General features: G+C 37.4%; 1 protein-coding gene across 3 annotated transcripts in view; it reads left to right on the top strand.

The window, feature by feature from the left end:
- UNC80 (unc-80 homolog, NALCN channel complex subunit) overlaps positions 1-21150 on the top strand; it is a 180608-nt gene that overhangs the window by 48668 nt on the left and 110790 nt on the right. For 2 of the 3 annotated variants that reach the window (XM_037166055.2, XM_037166054.2), the window contains exons 17-22: positions 371-537; positions 1287-1385; positions 5154-5368; positions 6509-6615; positions 7999-8095; positions 13375-13547. In XM_037166055.2, coding sequence (XP_037021950.2) covers positions 371-537; positions 1287-1385; positions 5154-5368; positions 6509-6615; positions 7999-8095; positions 13375-13547 — 858 coding nt within the window. The remainder of the gene's footprint in view (positions 1-370; positions 538-1286; positions 1386-5153; positions 5369-6508; positions 6616-7998; positions 8096-13374; positions 13548-21150) is intronic. The other variant, XM_037166053.2, reaches the window with a different exon arrangement.

The following is a 21150-nucleotide window of genomic DNA, read 5'->3' as shown; positions in this document are numbered from 1 at the left end:
ATTCTAATTGCATTTTTTGCAGACATCTCTTTAGAAGTCAAAATGTAGAAAAAAGAACTAAAGCTTTGGAATCCAGTAATTAAAATCATATATTGATATCTGTCTCATGATAACAGCCAACGTTCTGAGTATGAAGCATGCTGACCATGCTTTTTCACACTAGAATGGCAGACACGGTTCTTGGTAGCATAGCTATAGGAACAGTGGACAGGAGGGATTCCATCATTGTCATCTAGGAAACTGTTTTTCCTGTATGATTCCAGTGCTCATCCAAGCCCAAAGAATTACCTTCACTTCCTCTTCCTGTAAAGACTAAACAATCACACAATTATCTTTCTTTCCCCACATTTTCCTTCTTGCGTCCAAATAGGGTCTGTATTGTGACATCCGTCAGCTGGTCCAGTTTATCAAAGAGGCTCATGGGAATGTCTTCCGGAGAGTGGCCCTCAGTGCTCTACTTGACAGTGCCGAGAAGTTGGCACCAGGGAAAAAGGTGGAGGAGAATGAACCAGAATCCAAGCATGCAGGCAGTAAAAGGTTGGAAACTTGTGCTCTCTGAATGTTAGTGTTCGTCTGTGTCTGTAGAACACGATCCTCCACTACTCTGTCCATGGGGTTCCCAACACAGTGTGTAACACCAGTGCAGGGATGGTGGGACTGTCTTCCAAAAGCGGCCTCGCTGGTGGTAGTCCAGCTGCAGCGTAGGAAAGGAGTGAGTTTTCCATCCAGTAAGTCCTATCTCTGTATGAATGAGAGCTCAGTTAATCTCAGATTTCCATATACTTGAACTTCACTTCATCGCTCTTGATTATATAGTAAAATTGTATCTGTGTTTTCATTTCTTCTATAGATCATACAGATTTTTGTCCAGAAAGGAAAAGCAATTACAGATACCATATCATCCTGTTCAGTAAATAATAATGTTAACCTGACAAAAGACAAATTACCGATCAGTGCCCTGTTGTTTTTATTTTAAATTAATATGAATTTATTATATGACTATTTTATAAGAAATGCCACTTACAAAGATTTAAGTAAACTTCAGAACTTAAAATCCTGCTTGCAATGAATGATTCTGTGAGCAATAACAGTGGTAGTCTTAGGCAATAGTGTGGCTAGATCATGAGTCAAATGGTAGGATATAAAATTCATACCAATGTAGACTCTGGTGACATGGGGTTTGCAAGCCATACAGGTTGATCGTAGCAGAGTGTTATGAAGTATATGAAATATTGAAAAGTGGCATCTTGCTCTGCTGTGAGTAATGGAATTTACCATTTGCACAGGTCAGAGGCGGGAAGCATAGTGGATAAAGGCCAGGTGTCCTCTGCACCCGAGGAATGTCGCAGCTTCATGTCCGGTCGACCCTCACAGACTCCGGAGCAGTAAGTAGCATCAGTTTTGTGTCCAGTGTAGTGGGCTGAGCACCTTCCCACTGGAAGAAATTCTGTTTTCCAAACTGCTATTTGTTTTTCATTTTTTTAACTTTGCCTTTCTTCTGCCCTTTACTTTTCATTCCCAAAGCCACTAATCTCTGCAGTTTCAAATCACAAATGATCAACCTCATTCCAACAGGATACCTCTGATATCAGTCTATCTCTACTTTTCATAATGGCAAAACCAAAAGCATCTTGAAGTTAGTATCCCCAGAAAATGTGAGGGTTACTATAGACACCAAATAAATAGCCTGGGCTCATTTGCATTCATTCTTCTTTTGAGGACTATTTATACAAGTGGTATGATCAATATTTAAAACATGTGCATAATTTTATTTCCCGGAACCCTGATTTAGTATTAAGTGATTATGCTTCCAGAAATTCTGGAGATATTGTTCCTTTTATGGCATCCTCTCTCCATAATCAAGGATATGACAGTCATCAAATTAGGACCTTGGTAATAATCCACAGAAAACCTTCAAAGAACACATATAGCTCTTACGGCCTTTCAAAAATCTTAACGACTGCCTCTGAATGGGTAAAGAAAAGTGAGAAGGTAAATCAAGTGTATAGGACCATGTGAGTTTTTGCTAACCATTAAAGCTCCAGTGCCTAGATGAGGTTTCATCCATGGTAAGCATTTAATATATAGTTGAATTAATGAATGAATGACAATCAAGGAAAAGACAGAATTGACAGATTACCATTAAACTCTTGTTTTCTTTAACTTTTTCAAAATTGAGATTTAGATTTTTCTTTAATGAAGTCTTTAAGGACATGGTAAAAATCCAAACCTAAGCTCTAAGGAAAAAAAATTAATGTGAAAGGCAAAGTTCTGTTGCCGAATAGCCATAAGACAAGATAAAACTTCTCACACAGAGAATCTGCCCCCAAAAAGCAGGACTTTTCCCCAAAATAACACTAGCTATTGAGCTAACCTGATAAGAATGATCTAATAGTAATTTGGATTTAAAAAATAAAACCGTTTATTTTCATATGTAATTTAGTTTTCTAGATTACAGAATATTCATTCCCTTTCTTCAGTATTCCATAAACCCCACCTGATTTCTCAGCTTTTAGTGCCTGTCTGTTCTTTCCCCTCCAATGAAGATACAGGTTGTAATACACCTGTACATAAAAATTTCCACTTGAAGGGATGTCACAGAATGTCAAATATTTTTCCCGATCTGAGGTGGTCCAGGAGGTGAGCATGCCAGATGTCTTCGGTTTAGCTAAAAGGAAGGTGGGTGGATGAGCCTGTTCCTCCTTTATCTTCTCTTTCTCTCTCCTCCCCCTCCCTCCCCACTCCTTAGCCTTCTCTTCTTCTCTCTCCTTACAAGAAAGTCACATTAACTGAGTAATATTAAAAGCAGTTCTATATGCTCATTTCTCTGGAACTCATTATTGATGCACACTCCTTGGTAAAACTGATGAATTATAGCTTCGTGGATGTTTTCCTATTCAGACCATGTAGTCATGTATGCATCATGGTGTCCCACACTCTCTGATGGTGAGAAATGCTTCATGCTCTGTGATCATTGTATAAAAATTACTGAGCAGTCCAACTCAAAAAGGCTGATTTAAATTCAGACCACATTTGATAAACCGAATGCCCTGGTTTAAAATAAAACAGCTGTCAGAAGAGAGGGGTATTGGGGGGTATGAATGAAAAAGGTGAAGAGATTAACCAGAAAACATTATATATAACACACAGACACGGAAAACAGTGTGGTGATAGCCAGAGAGAAAAGAGGGTGGGGGGTTGGTGGAGGTGGGGAAAGGGGGGAAATGGGGACAGAAAGAGACTTTGTGTGGGGCGATGGGCACATGGTGCTGGATGCAGATGATGTTTTATTGAGTGTACCCTTGAAACCTATATGGTTTTGTGAACCAGTATCACCTCAATAAGTTCAGTTAAAAAAATAATAAACATTTATTTAGTTTTCTGATGAGATTTTGAGAGAAAAAATATGGATCCCCTTGTACATATCTCTAGAAAATGATTGCTTTATACAGTACTATCAAATTTTGGGTAGATTTCAGATTTAACCCCAAAGCCTCAAATCTCACAAATTTTATCATGTTTCTATTTTCCATAACCTTTTGTTTCCAAATTACTAAAGTAATATATGTTGCTAAAATTCATGAATGTGGAAGACATAGAAAAACATAGAGAAAAATAGTTTTAAAATCAGAATGTCATCCAATACAGATAATCATGGTAAACTTTGGTATGTTTCATAAGGTACATTTCTTAGCACAGATACACATAATACTCAGACACATGCTTACACCTATACTTTTTTATTAATCTGCTGTGTCCTATTTAATTGATTTGATCCCTACCAATCAACTTTGCAATATATTATCAACATTTCTCATATCAGTAGTTTTCTAAAATAGAATTTTAATGACTGTGGAACATGTCATTATATGGAAGTCCCATAATTCATTTAACTGTATTCCTAGAATTGAACATTTAGATTATTTCTAATTTTTCAGTGTTGATCAGTAATATGTCAATGAGCATTTGACCTTATATATTAGCATGTTGTCCCATTTCCTTATGATAACTTCCTAGAAGTTGAATTTTTCTGTCATGGATATATATATAGGCTTTGGACAAGCAAATTTCCTTCCAGAAAGGTACGCTCATTCTATCTCATTGCTGGCAGTATGCTAACAACCATTGGTTTCCTTTTTATCCCACAGTCTTTGCCAATTTGATGAGTGAAAATAGGGATCTCATTTCAACTGTCTCCCTTTCTGTTTTTAAAAAATTCCTAGTGAAACGAAAGTCTGCATTCTACTGGCCACTTGTTTTCTTTTTCTCTTGTAGAAAATCCTAGTCGAAAATCTCTTTGAAGAGGTTCCCATTTGTCTTACTGAGTTGGACTAATATTTTTATTTTTAAACCTTACTTAAGTTTCTTTGACTTAAGAAAGCTAAATAATTAGGCACTATGAAAATAACTTAGAGCAGGCTGGCAGTGACCAGAGGGTAGAGGGGAGGGGATTAGAGGGGAAAAGGGTGAAGGGTTTGCAGGAACAAGTATAAAGGACATATGAACAAAAAGCAAGGGGAGGTGGAACAGGGGAGGGAGGTCGGGAGGGCTGGGGTGCTGGGGAGGGCTGGGGAGAAAAGGCGGAAAACTGTACTCGAACAACAATAAAAAATGTTAATTAAAAAAATAAAACAAAACTGAGTTTTCCCCTCAAAAAATAACTTAGTGAGCAATTGTGGGATGATGCAACACCTGGATATGGTGATAGCATATAATTTATTAATTTATTTCAGTATTTTTCTGAGTTTTTTCAAGGTAAAGAATTATACTGTACTAGAGTAGGGAGATAAGATCCAGTACTGCACATGCCTCAGGGAACGTCACACAGCAGTTAAATATTTACTGACACTGTAAGTGCCTCTGCTGTTATGACTCACACCTGCAGATGAACACCTGCAATAATATTTAGTCTTTTTATTAAGGTTGAAAAAAATGTCAGTTTGACAGTTGAGATATGACTGTTTCCAAGAAGAGCTCAAAGACACAACCTTGGTCTTCCTCCTTCCACCCCCACTCCTTCCAAATCCCAGCCCTTCAAAGATAAATTCTGAATGAGTCGCCTATTTTTGCCTCATTGGAAGAGGATTGAAAGAAATTTAAGAGAATTTCACAAGTGTCTCAGATGTTTAACTCTCACCTCTGCTTGCTCTCAGTGATGAACAAATGCAAGGGGGTAACCTGGGGCGGAAAGATTTCTGGCGCAAGATGTTCAAATCTCAGAGTGCAGCCAGTGACACCAGCAGCCAGTCAGAACAGGACACTTCGGAATGCACCACTGCCCACTCAGGGACCACGTCTGACCGGCGTGCCCGCTCACGGTCCCGCAGAATTTCCCTTCGGAAGAAGCTTAAACTTCCCATAGGTAAAAGTATGTCTGTGTTTATTTATAGATTCTCTTATTCTCTGCCATGCCCTCAGATAAACTCATAATTAAAGCAGAGCAATGCATGGTAGGATGGAGAAAGGAAAGCCTTCAGATCAAAGGCTGAGGCTGACCACATTCATTCACTTATCCATTCCTTTTTTAATAGATAGTTCTCAAACTCCTACTATGTGCTTCTACAGTATGCAAACATTATTTAGGCAGCAGGGATAAAAAGGTGAGCAAAATCACACAGTGCCTGACATTGCTGAGCTTACAATCTAGAAGAGATGACAGTCACTAAAGCAGATAATCATATGACTAACTACAGTTGCAAACTGTGGACTTTATAAGGGAAATATACAAAGTACGTAAAGGTATGCAACAGTGAGACCTGACCTCAGTGATGGAGGTACGGGGAGCAGGAATCAGAGAAAGTCTCATGGAGGAAGTTATGTTACGATCTGCAAGATACTTAAGGGAAGGAAGGAGAGCACTCCAGGTGGTAGCAGTGAAGTGTGCGGAAATATCAGGAGGAAGGGAATTGGAAGAACTGAGGGGCTGTTTTACTCTGGTAGAGCGACTGGGGCCAGAGCATGCAGGTCAGGTGACCTGTTTATTCCTGCAGCCCCACAGAGCCCAGGTGGGATGTTCAAGAGGATTTTGAACATAAGCACAAAAACTTTTTCTAAAAGATCACAGCGTGGGAAACATACTGGAGGGAGCCTGAGTACATAAGACAGATCATGGCCCAGGGAACAGGAGGAGTAGCTTAGACTGGGTAGTGACCATGTAGACAGAGAGAAGTGGTCAAATTTGAGAGGTACTTGGAGGGAAAATCAACAGGACTTGCTGGGAGATGTGAACGTTATCAAGGAGAAGGGGACACATTATGGTTTTACTCACCTAAGAGGGTTAATTTTTTTCTGTCCCGGTCTTACTTGGTCATTTACTATTACAATTACAGTCCAGCACTGAACAAACATTCAGATTCAGAGCATGTACACTGAAAGCAATTTCTTTTCATTTCTGTTTACAGCAAGCCATGTAACTTCCATTGCTTATTGGGTACATGCTGGCATTTCAGTTGAATCCATTTGGGAAACATGCTATCATGGTCTAATTCCCAACAAAATTATTAAACAGGAAACTGGCTGAAGCGATCTTCCCTCTCGGGCCTGGCAGACGGCGTGGAGGACCTCCTGGACATCAGCTCCGTGGACCGCCTGTCCTTCATCAGGCAAAGTTCCAAGGTAAACAGGACGTTACTTACGTGAGAGAATGTTGGACTTGCTGCTTTAAAAATGTCAGGGCTGAGAAATGCTAAACACCTGGAGAGACCAAGGAGCGTTAAAGAAACTCTCTTCAAGTAGAACAAATTTAGGAAACTTAGATGAGCAATAAAAACTAAGATGTCTACTAAGTAGTAGGCTATCGAAACTGGGTGGTAGACTGTCATAAAGGAAAAAAGGAAAAGTGTGACAAAAATGTTATACAAAATTATAGTGCGGCTACAGATGTGTATGTGTGTGCATTACTCCCCAGCTAGTTTTAATTTTTAGCACACATGCCAAATTCCTGACATCTCAAGCTCACTTCTAAGGATACAGTAATTCTGTGGTGATTCCTTTTACACACACACACACTCACACACACACACACTCACACTCACCCCATTTATCCTCCTTCCACCACTTTTTGCATCATCAGAACCATTCTCCTTATTGAAAAAAATAAAGAAACTCAGAATGACTTTTCCCAAAAAGTGCTCTTTCAGATACTGTTCAGCAGTGCAGGAGCACAGGATTCGGAAAAGGTCACGATTTTTAGTGAAATTGATTTCTTCTAAGAGTCTTTCCTATGAAAGAGTCATGGCCTGGTCCCTGTAATTTTCAGCATGTGATCAGTTACATTTCCTTAAATACAGATTATGTGCTTACATTCTTCTTTGACTCTCACTAAAGCCAGTTTCCTTCTATCTGTTTTGAAAGTAATACCTTCAAATTATATAAAGAATATAGGAACGTTATAAGACATTTAGAAGATATATTTATAATTTAACCTTTACATTCTTTTTGCTAAGAAATTGGCCAAGTACTTCAGAGTCTGTGAGACCTGTAGCCTCCTTACTTTGCTGAAAATTGTGCTTACTGTTGGCTTAAGGGCAAGAATGAGAACACTTTTCATTCTTCGAAGAACCCGTGTTATTGCACCTTCTTTGTCATGCACATTATAAACAAATGTATACTAGTTTTTCCACAGAGATTTGAAATCTTTGTTCTGCTTTGACTTTGGTCTGATTCTCAATTGTGGGGTTGGGTGTAAAGGAGAGAGATGGCTTCCTGTTCCTTGGGCTTTATTAAAGTTAAACTCTAGCAATACCTCAATTTTTTACTAAGTTATTTTCATAGTGTCTGATTATTTCAGTCTATGACCAGTATCTTCCTTTAAACTGTAGTTATAAGTGGTGTTTTGGGCACATGGAAATAAACTCTCCTGGTTAACAGGATAGTTTAGGACTCAAGAGAAGCTGAAGTAACCTTCATATTCTAAACATATTTTTCAAGGAAACCATTAGTTTAAATGGAAAGAATTGAACTTAGTTGCCTGACAACTTTCTTTTTTTTCCTTTCCAGGTCAAATTTACCAGTGCCGTGAAGCTCTCTGAAGGTGGGCCTGGGAGTGGGATGGAAAACGGAAGAGATGAAGAGGAGAATTTCTTCAAGCGTCTTGGTCAGTGTCACGCGGCCTAAGAATTACATCCAACTTTAATCACACAGAACCAAAATCTGATTAGATAAAATGGTCCATTTCCTATTTCCACTGACTTCTTTTTTTTTAAAGATTTGGTTTATTTACTTTTAGAGAGAGGGGAAGAGAGGGAAACCGATCAGTTGCCTCTCTCATACCCTTAACTGGGGACCTGGCCCACAACCCAGGCATGTGTCCTGACTGGGAATCAAACCAGTGACCCTTTGGCTCCCAGGCCTGCATTCAATCCACTGAGCCACACCAACCAGGGCAAATGGACTTCTTTTTTTAAAAAAAAACTTACTAAATTTTGTGGCAACATTTGTTAATAAAATCATACATGTTTCAAGTGTACATTCCTATGATCCATGATCTATATATTGCATTGTGCGCCCACCTCCCAATGTCAGATCTTCTGTCACCATGTGTTTGGCCCCCTTTAGCTCTTATTGCCCCTCGCCCTTCTGCCCTTTGGTAACCACCATACTGTTGTCTGTGTCTATGAGTTTCGGCCTCATACTCCATATATGAATGAAATCACATGGTTCTTATCTTTTTCCGAGCAACTCCTCTTCTGGGAATCTACTCCCCAAAATTGAAAGCACTTATTCACAAAGAAATACGTGCCCTTTGTTCATTGCAGCATTATTCACTGTGGCCAAGACATGGGAACAACTTAAGCATCTTTCAATAGATGATTGGAAGAAGAATACTACTCAGCCATAAGAAAAGATGAAATACAGCCATTTTCAACATCATGGATAGCTCTTAAGAATATCACGCTAAGTGAAATAAGACAGTCAGAAAAAGCTAAGAACCCTATGAATTCACCCACTGATTTCTTATTTCTCATATGTGCGTTGTGCTACTCTCTGTAGCTTCTGTGTGGTGTCAGTTTGATTCAGCAGACATTTATGAAAGCCCTACTATGTTTCCTATTCCCTAATAGGCACCGGGTTTACAAAAAATAAGATGGTTTCTTTTTCTGCTGTTCTGTTCTTTATGAAACTGTGAGAGCTTTAGAGAACCTTTACGTACCCTTTCATATACTCGCCTATGTACTTAGGTATTCTGCATGTGATATTCTTGACAGATGGCCAGACACCCCCTGAACACTTCCACTGAGGGGAGCATTTATTACTTGACAAAGCAGCCTGTTCCAGAACTAGACAGCTTTAATTGTTAGGAAGTCTTTCCTTACAGTCTGATAATGTACATACCCATAAATTTGATTCTCTGGTCCTACTTAATGACATCTGTAGTCATGTGTGTGCACACACACACACTCATTTGTAGACATATATGGTAGTTTCACCTATTTTCCATTTCATGTTCTCTCCTTTCATTTCACTTCTGCTGTGTAAATATCACTGATTCTTTTTGTTTCCCTTACATGGAAGACTCTGGATCCATCACCATCCTGATTCTGTCTTCTTATTTCCTCTGTATTCTACTTAGACTGTGTGCCTTACAAAATGTGGGGCATCAGGAAGAATGCAACACACCATATTTGATTTTAATAGATAGTGTAACCATCAAGCTTTAGGGATATATAGCAAGTGTGTGTATATAATTGATGATTATTTATTTTCACATCACACAGTTGGTTTGTATTAATTTTGTATTTATGTATTAAATTTGTATTTATATGCTTTTGACTGGCAAGAGAATATGGCTTGTACAACTTTATTCTTTAACCTTGCTCTCTGGGTTGTTAAAAATTACAAAAGGAATTCTGTGAGATAATTCCTTTGGAATCTCTTGCAGAAGACAGGTATCTCAGCTATTCTTAAAAAACAAAACAACTTTATCTGCTAACCTTAAGTACAGTGTATTTTGCAACAACTAATTGTAATTTGCAACAACATCATACATGTGGACATCTTTTCACCTTTGAGCCTGCTTACTTATGCCCTTTCTTTCTTTTTCTTCCTTTCTTTTCTTTCTTTCTCCCTTCTTCCCTCTTTGTTCCTTCTTTCTCCCTCCCTTCCTCCTTTTCTTCCTTTATTTTCTTTGAAATCTATGTGTATAAATGATCTCTGTGCATCCAGTGTAGATACATTGTCCTTTTCTTTCTCATTTATTTTAATTCATTTACATATTATCTTATTTACATATTTTGTTTCTTTCTTTGAAGTTGTTAAAGAAAACAAACATCAAATGTTCTTACTGTCCTTTTAAATGGACTGTTCAGACTTCCATGCATTAAGATAAAATGCCATGACCAAAAGAATTTCTTTAAAATCTCAAAAATTATTCAACAAATGAAAAGGAAATCTGCTGAACATTTAACAGAACTGAAATTACATTCCGAGACCAGTTATCTTTTTTATATGTTTTTACATTCGCTAAGAATATTTCATTTTAGAAATCATGTGTCTATTTGAGGGAAGATATTTCATTAATTAAAGCAATGTTTTTTTTAACTGATATGTTCTATGTGCTCAGCTCTGTCATAAACTCTGTGGGAAATGCTTCGTAAAGTAGTACTAGATTTTGAAATGCTCCTTTTCAATTTTATAGCTTATAAAATGCATGCTATGTAAATTATGCCTCAGTAAATCTAATATATATAAAAGTAAATAAATACAATGAAAATGTATCGAGACTAACAAATTAATCATGGCCAAGGAAGCCAAGAAGCGTTCTTACCCCCTGGTAAGTTTACACAGAAGACTGATAAAGAAAAGTTATGTGTTATAGCCAAACTACTTTTTAACATCACTTTTAATATTACACCATGGAAAAGCAGCAGTTAAAACTTTACCATCAGTTTTTAACATGTGCGCTGTTGGTATTTCTTACAATAAGTTTTCCTAACATGATTGCTACCTTAAGGAGGTATAGTAAATGCCTGAGGTCTACCTTAAGGAAGTATAGTAAATGTGGGGGTATGCAGGTGGTGTAGTGGTCGGGGTACCTGCTTGTGCTGCTCAGGTCTGGATTTCAGTTCTGGCTTCTTAACTTTCTGTAGCATGAACTTTCACTGAGCTACTGAACTCGTCCCTTCTCTCTTTGTCTCTGTATTCTGTCCTCTTTTGTCTCCTTCTCTTCATCTTTATTCCCTCTCTCTCTCTTACTCTTGTTTAAATCATTTTGAAAGATCTCTCTTATAGAACTGTTATGAAAAATAAATAAAACAAATTATAAAGTATTTTATACCTGGCACATACTAAGTATTCAAAAATGATAGCAAATATTATATTGTCATCTAATAGTGCTATAGAAATTCAATGGAAATTTCCCATTGTAAACAGCTTCTACTTGCAGTATAGTTTGTATGTATTTTAATAACTGATATATTTAAAATCTTAATTATAGTAATAAATAATCAAACAACTAAGTTCACTAAAAGAAAAAATCTTATTCTGTGGGCCTTATCATATTCAAAGTTTAAGGGACTTTTAAGGTTATCATTTTTTAATGGATGGTGTTTCTTCTGATATGTGTAACTATGAAAAGGCTGCATATAAGTGATCAATAAAGTGACGTATAGATAAGAAAATGAACAGGAGTTGCCTGTCGTGGCTGTCTTGGTGACGCCCGGAGTGCACACGGACTAGCACATTGAGGGCCGCCGTCTGGAGACATGGCTGTCCCGGGAATGTCCGCACCTCACCTGCAGCTTTCAGCCAGGCCTTCTTCATGCCGTGTGAGGTTCTGTCTTTCGAATTTTTCCACTATTGGATTTTTCTTCTGCTACTTCTTTTTGCAATTGGTACAAAATATGCTATCTTAACTGAAAAAAATACCAAAGGAACTGAATATGGAATTTTGAATATGGAATATTTTCATCTGAAAAAGGATGTGTTCATAAGGAATGAAGTATGGGAAATTTTAATAATTATATTTCAATTATATCCTGAGCCATTTTTTTGTACTTATAAAAACTTTCACACATGGACCAAAAAGTTAAGAGAATAGTCCAACAGATAGATCCTAAATATTCATCTCCCAAATGCAATAATGATGAAAACTTTTCCAAATTTGCTTCATCTATTACTTTTTTAATGTGTTTTAAAACAAATCCCAGCTACCATACATACATTTGCCCCTGCGCTGAGGCAGTGGGGGAAGGTGGGACCATGGGTGGGAGTTACCAGGGTGTTCTGGACCGAAGAGGTGAGAAAGCCATTTCTAGAAATCAGGTCTATGACTTTGCAGTGAGGGCCAGGAGCTGGTAACATAAATAAATGGTGTGAGCACAAATTAAATCAGAGCTCTAAATCAAGCTCTAAATAGGGGTCTATTTTTAGGTGTCAAGTACATTCTAGAATCATGAGAAGCAGTGTGGGCCTGGCTTTAAAAATGATATTCAACATAATAACCTTATATAAGAAAAATGAAAAATATCTATACTAGAAGCTATAGAAAAGTCATGAGATATTTAGGTTTTTAAAAATAAACTTGCAGATAAAAATGATGAAAAACACTATTTTGTGTCATTTTCCCTTAAAGTGTGATCCTTAGACTTTCTGCCTTAAAATCAGTGGAGTGTTTGTTAAAAATATATGTAGGCCCCCTCAACCATCTCTATGAAATCAGAGTCTCCAGTGATGGGACCTGATACTCTGAATGTTAATGAGCTCCAGACTGATTCTTATTTGTAGGCAGCAGAACTATGGAAAAATAAGAAGGGAGGAATCAGTGGTCCGGTGTAGGGTCCAGATGTCTGCTTTGTCATCTGGGAGGCGTTACAAAGCAGACATTCTTCCGCTCCATTTCCAGAGATTCTGAAGGTCTGCACACGATACAGGAACTTCCTAGATAATTCTGATGTTTTAGAAATCTGGGAATTAAATGACCAACCTCTAAGGCTCTTTACAACTGTGATAGTCAGTGAGTCTTTGCACTGTAATTGATACATCGAAATATTGTCCTTGATTGCAGTTTATATAACAGGCCTGAGATTGCACAGTGATTGCATCTTCCATGAAAATAGATGTTGGTTGTTGATTACAGGAAGAATTATTTTAAGTATTCGAGAGTTCTTAAAAAGATTAAAGAGGAGAACCTGGTAGCAAAATGATCGGACCCAATATTTGAACACTTATGTAAAACCCCGCATTATCTGTGCTGTGTGTCTCCAGTCTCCCAAAAGTCAGGGTTTGTCCAAATAGACATTAAAATAAAGCGGAGGGAGGTGCAGTTAGGGAGAATGTTTTCAGGTCAACACTACAGAAAATACATTGTTACAATTGTGAAGCCCTTTTTAAATCTGCGCTTCTTTACACCCTCTCTCATTCATTCCTCCACAACAGGCTGCCACAGTTTTGACGACCATCTGTCTTCCAACCAAGATGGTGGAAAAAGCAAAAATGTGGTGAATCTTGGAGCAATCCGACAAGGCATGAAACGCTTTCAATTTCTGTTAAACTGCTGTGAGCCTGGGACCATTCCTGATGCGTCCATCCTGGCAGCTGCCCTGGATCTTGTAAGTTTTGGGTGGAATTTACTCATGTGGTTCCCGATTCCAGTGAATTCTGCTAATGGGGGAAAGCATGAATCCCTAATCATAACCCTAACTGTGGGGTGGTGTTTTATTTTGTTTCCTCAGCATTAGAGGCAAAAAGAGGAAGAAAGGCGGGTAAGGTGAGGGAAGAAAGAAAGGGGAAGATCTTAATATGTTTTGGGAAGTAGAATGCACAACAGCATGATTAAAAATATGTGAGGGCTCTGGAATCAGACATCCTGGGTTAAACCTGGGCCAACATTTACTAGCTATACCTCTGAAAATGGATTAAGAGTAATAATAATGTTATAGTGACCTCTTACGGCTGGTGGGAGAATTAAATGAGTTATTAGATGTAAAACCTTCAATAAAGGGCTTTACTGAAACATAGTACAGTAACCACTCAATAAAGTAGGCCATTATTATTGTTATACTATTCTTAGTCTTTTATCTCTCACATATTCTTTAAACTCTGAATCTCAGTATATCAATTGGAGGGAAAATGTGAAGCACAAAAATGCCACAAAAGTGCACTGAACATCAGATGGTACTATATGCATGTAAGGGTATGAAGTGGACCTTGTTTAGAAAGTGTTTTTGCAAACTAGGCCCACATGTCAGTTTTGAATTCAACCTCTCAGTATCTTTTATTTACACTATTTCTAAAGTAGATGTTTATTACAAAAAATCTTTAAGCTTGCCTATAAAAATTATCCCTTTTCCAGGTTTTATAAAACATGAATAAGTAACCACTGGCCGCTCACATTGTACCTTGGAAAATGATCCAAGCCTTATGTAACCATGCAAACTTAATGTAATTCGTGACATATTCTCTGTGACATTTGCAACTCTCATTTTCAAGATACTTAGTGGCTGCAAAGTATGTGGATTGACTTAAGCCTGAATGCAAATAGCACTTAATCACCCAAAATGATGACTTGTCGTTACGTAAGATTTTTCAGTTTCCCATTCCTGGATACTGGTCTTTGCAGATTCATTTGTAAGTTCCAAAATGATCAGTGTGTATTAGTGCATGCTGCAGTGACTGTAAAATGTGGAGATTCACAGGTCTCCAGGACAGGTGGGCCTGGTGGCGATTGAATAATCAAGATGCCTGTCTAAAGCTGAACAAGGAAAGTGGCCAAGTGCTGTCCGTGGGAGTGTGGTAACTAGCCTTCATGTGTTTGAGTCATGTGTGGTTCTTCTAAATCACACCCTGGTCTATTTCAAAATAAACAGGTTAAAATAAATAAATGTAAAAAATTAATAAGTAAATATAAGCAATTAAACATTTAAAAAAATGGGTGAGCATGTGAACAGCCAGTTCATTGAAAATACCTAACAGCCAGTAAATTATGCTCTATCTTACTTACAGTTGAAAAGTGCTCACTAAAATGTCCATAAATTCCTATATTACAACTCTCAGAGCTGCAATGGGTTAGGCATTGTTGACTGGGTATAAAATATCAGACAAAGCTATGTGGGTTGATAGCAGTGGAAGCAGCAGGATTTGACGGAGGAACAGAGGGAAATATTGGAGTAACGGTAACAGTGAGAGAGCAGCAATGGTGAGTAAGTGGTTGCTTACTCACTCCCTTGCCCCTCCCTCAACAGTAAGTGGTTTTGGACAGGATGTAGTAACAGAGGAGGGTCAGTCCTTAATATGTCAATTATATCAGCTGGTGTGGGTGGTCGAATTGAAAAGCCTGGGGTCCGTATGGCTTACAAGATACTGTATAATAATTCATTGACTCAACCAACGTCCATTGAGAGTTTCCTATGTGCCAGGCCTTAGTAGTAGCCGTTAATGATAATACAACAAAATTCAGTGGACAGCTTCATCTGTTTTGCACCTTTCCTTATGGAGGTTATATTTGTTTGGTGATCTATTTCCCACACGTCCTAATGGACAGTATGCTAGGGTTGATCCACTGGTGATTAACATTTATTGTGTGTCTACTCTGCTTCCAAAGGAAAAAAACTGGAACCCAGAAAGACCAAGTAATAAGCCAGGGCTACAAAGCCAGCAAAAGACAGAGGCAGACTTGGAGCCTAGGCCTGTCCTCACAGTCCCTGTGGTTTTTACTCCTTCATGTTGGCTCTCTCATTTAAAATTTATGCAAGATTACTACAGACACTTACTTTTAAACATGCAGAAATAATTAATTCCTTTTTGCCTGACAGTTTATGTATGATTAAGAAAGTAAGGTGACAGAAGCTGGTTGAACAGTTGTGAAATGCACACCAGCAATTGTGCATTAGTGCTTTACGGGAGGTTCAGGCTTGTGGTGTCCCAGAGGTACTGTGGTGCCTATGTTTGCCTCAGTCCTAGAGTCCTAGCTACTTTGGAAGCTTTTACAGCACTCAGACATCAAATTTCTTAAGCAACTACCCATTAAGAATAAGAAAAATAATAGTGTCATATAATTTCAACATACTATTGAAAAATTGAAAGGAAAAGGCACAGCTGGCCATACTCACTGGAAAATAGTGGGCAATAAATAGCATTTGGACAGCTGTCGGTGAAGTGTGTACCTGAGGACTGTGATAACGGACCGTCCTTCACTCACTGGAAAGGTCTAGGCCCCCCACTTCCAGAGATCCTGAGCTGAAATGCCCATGTAAATATTTATCATGCGATGGACTTTCTGGAGCAGTTTTTTTCATTCACACATTTTCCACATAAGAGAACAAAAGCCACAAGAGCTAAGATGACTTTGCTGAAGGTCACACAAGCCAGCCAGTGCCAGAGCTATTAGCCAGTTTTCTGATTCCTTTCAGAACTCTTCCAGCAATATCATGTGCTTTCTCTATTAAAAAAAACAACAACAAAACTTAAATCAGAATGAGCCTCTCTTAATATATTGAAAATATGCTTAAATGTATATGATCTCCATAATAAAAAAGATTGTGAATGGTCTTTAATGGTCAAAAACCATTTGCATCTTCAAAAGGGTTTTCTTATTACATGGCTACAAGTGAAGAATTTTAGTAGGAAAAGACAGATTTTCAACTTTCAAAAATCACACTACATAGTCACTCTCCGAAGCAGTAATTTTAAACATTTGGTGGGAGGGCATAGTTTTGTTCTCTTTTGTTTTTGTTAGAACTGGATGAAAGATATGGAGTGTGTCCCAAGAGAAGTTCAGTTATAGACAAAATTTAGCTTACAATATCAGAAGGTTCTTGGATTCCCCCCCAAAACCATTGAAACCAAAAATGTCAAGAACTTAATTAATATATTATCACTGGCAAAATGAGATTCTTTAGTGGGGTAATTAGAATGATCTTACTAACATTTATTGATGATATAGAAACAAATAATTGCTTCCTACATGGAAAGCTTTTAGGGTTTATGAATGATATGTGGGCATGGGAGACATGTGAGGCTTATCACAAGGAAGCCTCGCATTTGAGGATTTGAAAAATAACACCAATAGAACAAATTGATACTTGGTTTCTGAATGGTTATTAATTTAAGAAGAATATTGATGAATACTTTGATAATCAAGTCTTTCAGATGCTAAGATTTCATTCCCTCTCATCAAATGGTTCTCTATCTGTCTGAGTTCCAGTTACCCTAATGCTTAGAGTTTCCAAGGAGATGTGAAGGAGAGGTTTCCAGATGCAGGTACACTCTGTTCCTGGCTGTAGGCTGATGTTTATCATTGTTAGGCCGAATCCATAGAAAACTTAAACTTTACTTTACTCCAAATAAAACCAGACCACTAGATTCCTTTTTTTTACTTTCCTATGGAACCTACTTTGACCCTGCTTGACCTCAATATTACAAATTTTATGGTAAGAAATACAATAAAGGGAACTTTGATGGTTATAAGCAATATCTTTTGAGCCTCAAAGTAAAAGTCATTTTCTGATCATTGTAGATACCCAGTGACGAAGTAGCTGCATTGGGAAGTAATGAGTTCTCTGTTACCAGACTGGCTTTAGTGGGGACCAGTGTACAGTGGGATCAAGAAGTGAGTGATTAGTATAAGTTCCTTGCATACCTGAGAGTCATTGATTCCAGGTCAAGGCCAAGGAGTATGCAGAGCTGAGAAGTCAGAATTTCAGGCGTCAGAATCAGTCCAAGTTTAAAGGAGTCCAGTGGCTTCGGTTATAAGACAAGAATTGAAGCCAGGGAGACCTGGTTGGTTGGATAAATTGGACAGGTAGCAATGGTGGCCATGGTTGTCGTGGTGGTAGTGCTGGTGGTGGTGGCGATGGTGGCAGCAAGATGACAATAGTAACATTCTCATTACGTGTGACAGTTTATAAAGCACCTTCATGTTACTTATCTTATTTCTTTATGTAAAAGGAAAGGCTCAAGCCAGGAAATGGTTCCCAAACAAGGGCACACCTCAATTTCATTTCTTGAGTATAAAAAAGTGAGAATTCAAGTCACTTGTGAATTCTGACAAGTGGACTAAGAGGAAGGGAAACGTAGCTGTATGTCCTGGGCTTGAATTAAAGTCGTATTCTGTCTCTCCTGTCATTCGTAGTTGTTCATACCCATCAATCTGGGTTAGGAGGAGTTTCTCAGGATTACTCCTTCACGAGTGTCTTCTGCTAAATGTATCTTTATTATTTCCTCTGTATTTGGTTTCACTAATGTCTGATCTCATCGGCTTCCTGTCTTTCAGAGATGCCTCACTTTTAAAATATGATTTTCAGGGCATTTGTGATTCTAATCATATACATATATATAAATATAGATAGAATTATCTATAGTTTTAACAGATGGAAATATGAATATAGAAATATATACGCAGATGTAGAAGCAGATATAGATGACGTAGATGGGTACATTGATGATAGGTAGGCAGCTACAATGCAGATATAGATAGAGAGAGACATACAGATACAGATACAGGTACAGATATAAGTACGGTTACAGACCTGCTATTTCATCAGATAGGGTTTGGAGAGGAAGGGAAAAATGAATGTGTTGCATTCAACATCATATTCTAGTTCGATACTTTTTCCCATCTCTTATTGTTTGCTTTTGTTGGATATTGCATTTACTTTTTAAGTGCAGCTTAAATGCGGTTTTGCATTATGACATAGTTTTTATTTCTGAAGTTTTCTTTTTGTTGCCTTAAACATAGAATTTAACTAGAATGTTATTTTTCTAGTTCGCAATTTTCTTCAGAATCAGAAGTACTATTAAATGAAAAAATACTAGAAGCACCAATGTTTAAAGTCTTGTTAATCTAAAGGTTTTTGTTTAAATAGTCCTCTTGTCATTATTGCAATGGCTATTAAACTTCAGGAAAATTGGTTTCATTTTAAGTCTAGCACAGATTCTCCTCACACTGTTTGTTATAAATTTAATAGATGCAGCTATGAGGCATTTTTAAAAGGATGTGTTTTAGAAAGAACTCATTTTATCTCTAGGTTTATTTAATCTACAAGGACACAAAAGAAAAATTAAACAGTTCAAACAAAAGGTATTTCTCTCCTTTTTCTATATAAGTGAGCATTCTATCCTTTTTTAAATCCAGTTGAAGATATAACATGTACAGACAGTGATTTCTAAATTTAGGAAAATATATATCATGAATTTAACTACTAATAATTTCAGTTTCTTTATGAACAATTTCATGAAAATAAGCAAGTCAATGGGAAAAAAGTCAGTAAGACCATAGAATTCTCCTTAGTCTGTGGGATAGAGAAAACCTAATTCATGTTAAATTATATAACTTCATAAGTAGATTGCTTTAGGAGGAAAGATTATATAATTTTTATCCAAACTGGGACATTTTTGACAGGGAAAAAGAGAGCTATCAATAACTGTACTGGTTAAACAGACAAACTGGAGGTCTCCAAGGAAAATGAGCTATGTTACCATAGATATGGTCACACTTTAAGGTTCACTGCATCAAATATATTCCACATTGGAACTTACTGTCACAAGACTAATTAGTGATCAGTGCAGATTAGTTCCGTTCAAGCAAATAGGAATATACTCATAAAAGGAACTATTAAAGCCAAATAATATTGTGTTCTTTTCTGAATCATAGGAAAAATTGAAATAATTCAGTAATAGCCAAAATGAAATCACCAAATTATTCATTTAGCTAGTAGTCTCCTATATTATCAAATTAAAAATACTCACCTGGCTGGTGTAGCTCAGCGGATTGAGCGTGGGCCTGCGAACCAGACAATTGCGGTTTAATTCCCCGTCAGGGCACATGCCTGGGTTGCAGGCCGGTTCCCTGCAGGGGATGCATGAAAGGCAACCATACATTGATGTTTCTCTCCCTCTCTCCTTCCCTTCTCCTCTAAAGATAAACAAGTAAAATCTTTAAAAAAATAATGTTAAAAAATTCTAACTATAACATGTTATATAAAATAATATATATCATCAATATATGGAGTTTTTTAAATTATTTATCTTTAGAAGGGAAGGGAGGGAGAGAGAGAGAGAAATATCAATGTATGGTTGCTTCTCATGCATCCCCTGCTGGGCACCGGCCTGCAACCCAGGCACGTGCCCTGACTGGGAATTGAACCACAATCTTTTGGTTCACAGGCCCATGCTCAATCCACTGAGCTACCCCAGCCAGAGCAATATATGGAGTTTTAAGAAAAAATTTTATGTCACAGATACACCACATACCTTCAAGAATAGGACATTTCCAGTTTCTGTAAGGTCCCCTGTATTCCCTTCCCTGACCCAGCTCCTGGCACATACTTCTTTCTTAAAGTTTTTAAAAGGTTCTCCTATGCTTTTCTTTATTTTACCGCATGAATCTGTATCCCTAGGGAACATATTGTTTTGTTTTGCTCTATTTTGCCTAGTTTTGAAATTCATTTAAAGCACACCATCCTCTTTTCTTTCACCATGAAGTTTGATATCTGTTTGTTTGCTTGAATATACCACAATTTATATACTCACTTTATGTTAGATGTATATTTTTATGTTTTCAAATTTTGGGTTATTTTTAACAACGCCCCAGGAAAATTACTGCATGTGGGCCTTGATTTGTAATAGTTTTCTAAATCTACCTAACAGTGAAATTCAGTCATAATTTTACTATTGTGATGCCAAAGCATATTTCACAGTTACAACAATTAAACACATGCACCAACACTGTAATAAAAACTCTTTATTATTGATATTTCGCCATTTTACTAAAGTGCTTCTAGGTTATTCTTCTTATTTGAGATCCACTAAGCCCCTGAACCATGTGATAGGCATACTACATCTGTTCTGAAAAATTTTCAACTATTATCCCTTCAAAGATTGTGACTTTCACATTTTCTCCAATCTTTACTTTTATTAACTGAAAAGATATATGATAGATTTTTCTCAGTTTATCCTCTTGTTTTTGACAACCTCTTGTATTTTTCATTTCTTTTGCTCCTTGTATGTGTATCCGGGGTAATTTTCCAAGATAGCTCTTCTATTTCTTCTTGTTTTTCAACTGTGTCTAATCCCATGGTTCTTTTTTTAAAAATTTTTATTTTATTGATTATGCCATTATATTTGTTCTATTCCCCCCTTCATTCCCCTCCACCCTGCACCCCTCCACCCCCACCATTTCCCCCTTTAGTTTATGACCATGTATCTCAAGTTCTT

Source organism: Artibeus jamaicensis, unplaced genomic scaffold, assembly GCF_021234435.1.
Source record: "Artibeus jamaicensis isolate MK-2021 breed Jamaican fruit bat unplaced genomic scaffold, CSHL_Jam_final contig_1015, whole genome shotgun sequence".
Classification (NCBI taxonomy): domain Eukaryota; kingdom Metazoa; phylum Chordata; class Mammalia; order Chiroptera; family Phyllostomidae; genus Artibeus; species Artibeus jamaicensis.
This window is presented reverse-complemented; position numbering and strand designations above follow the sequence as displayed.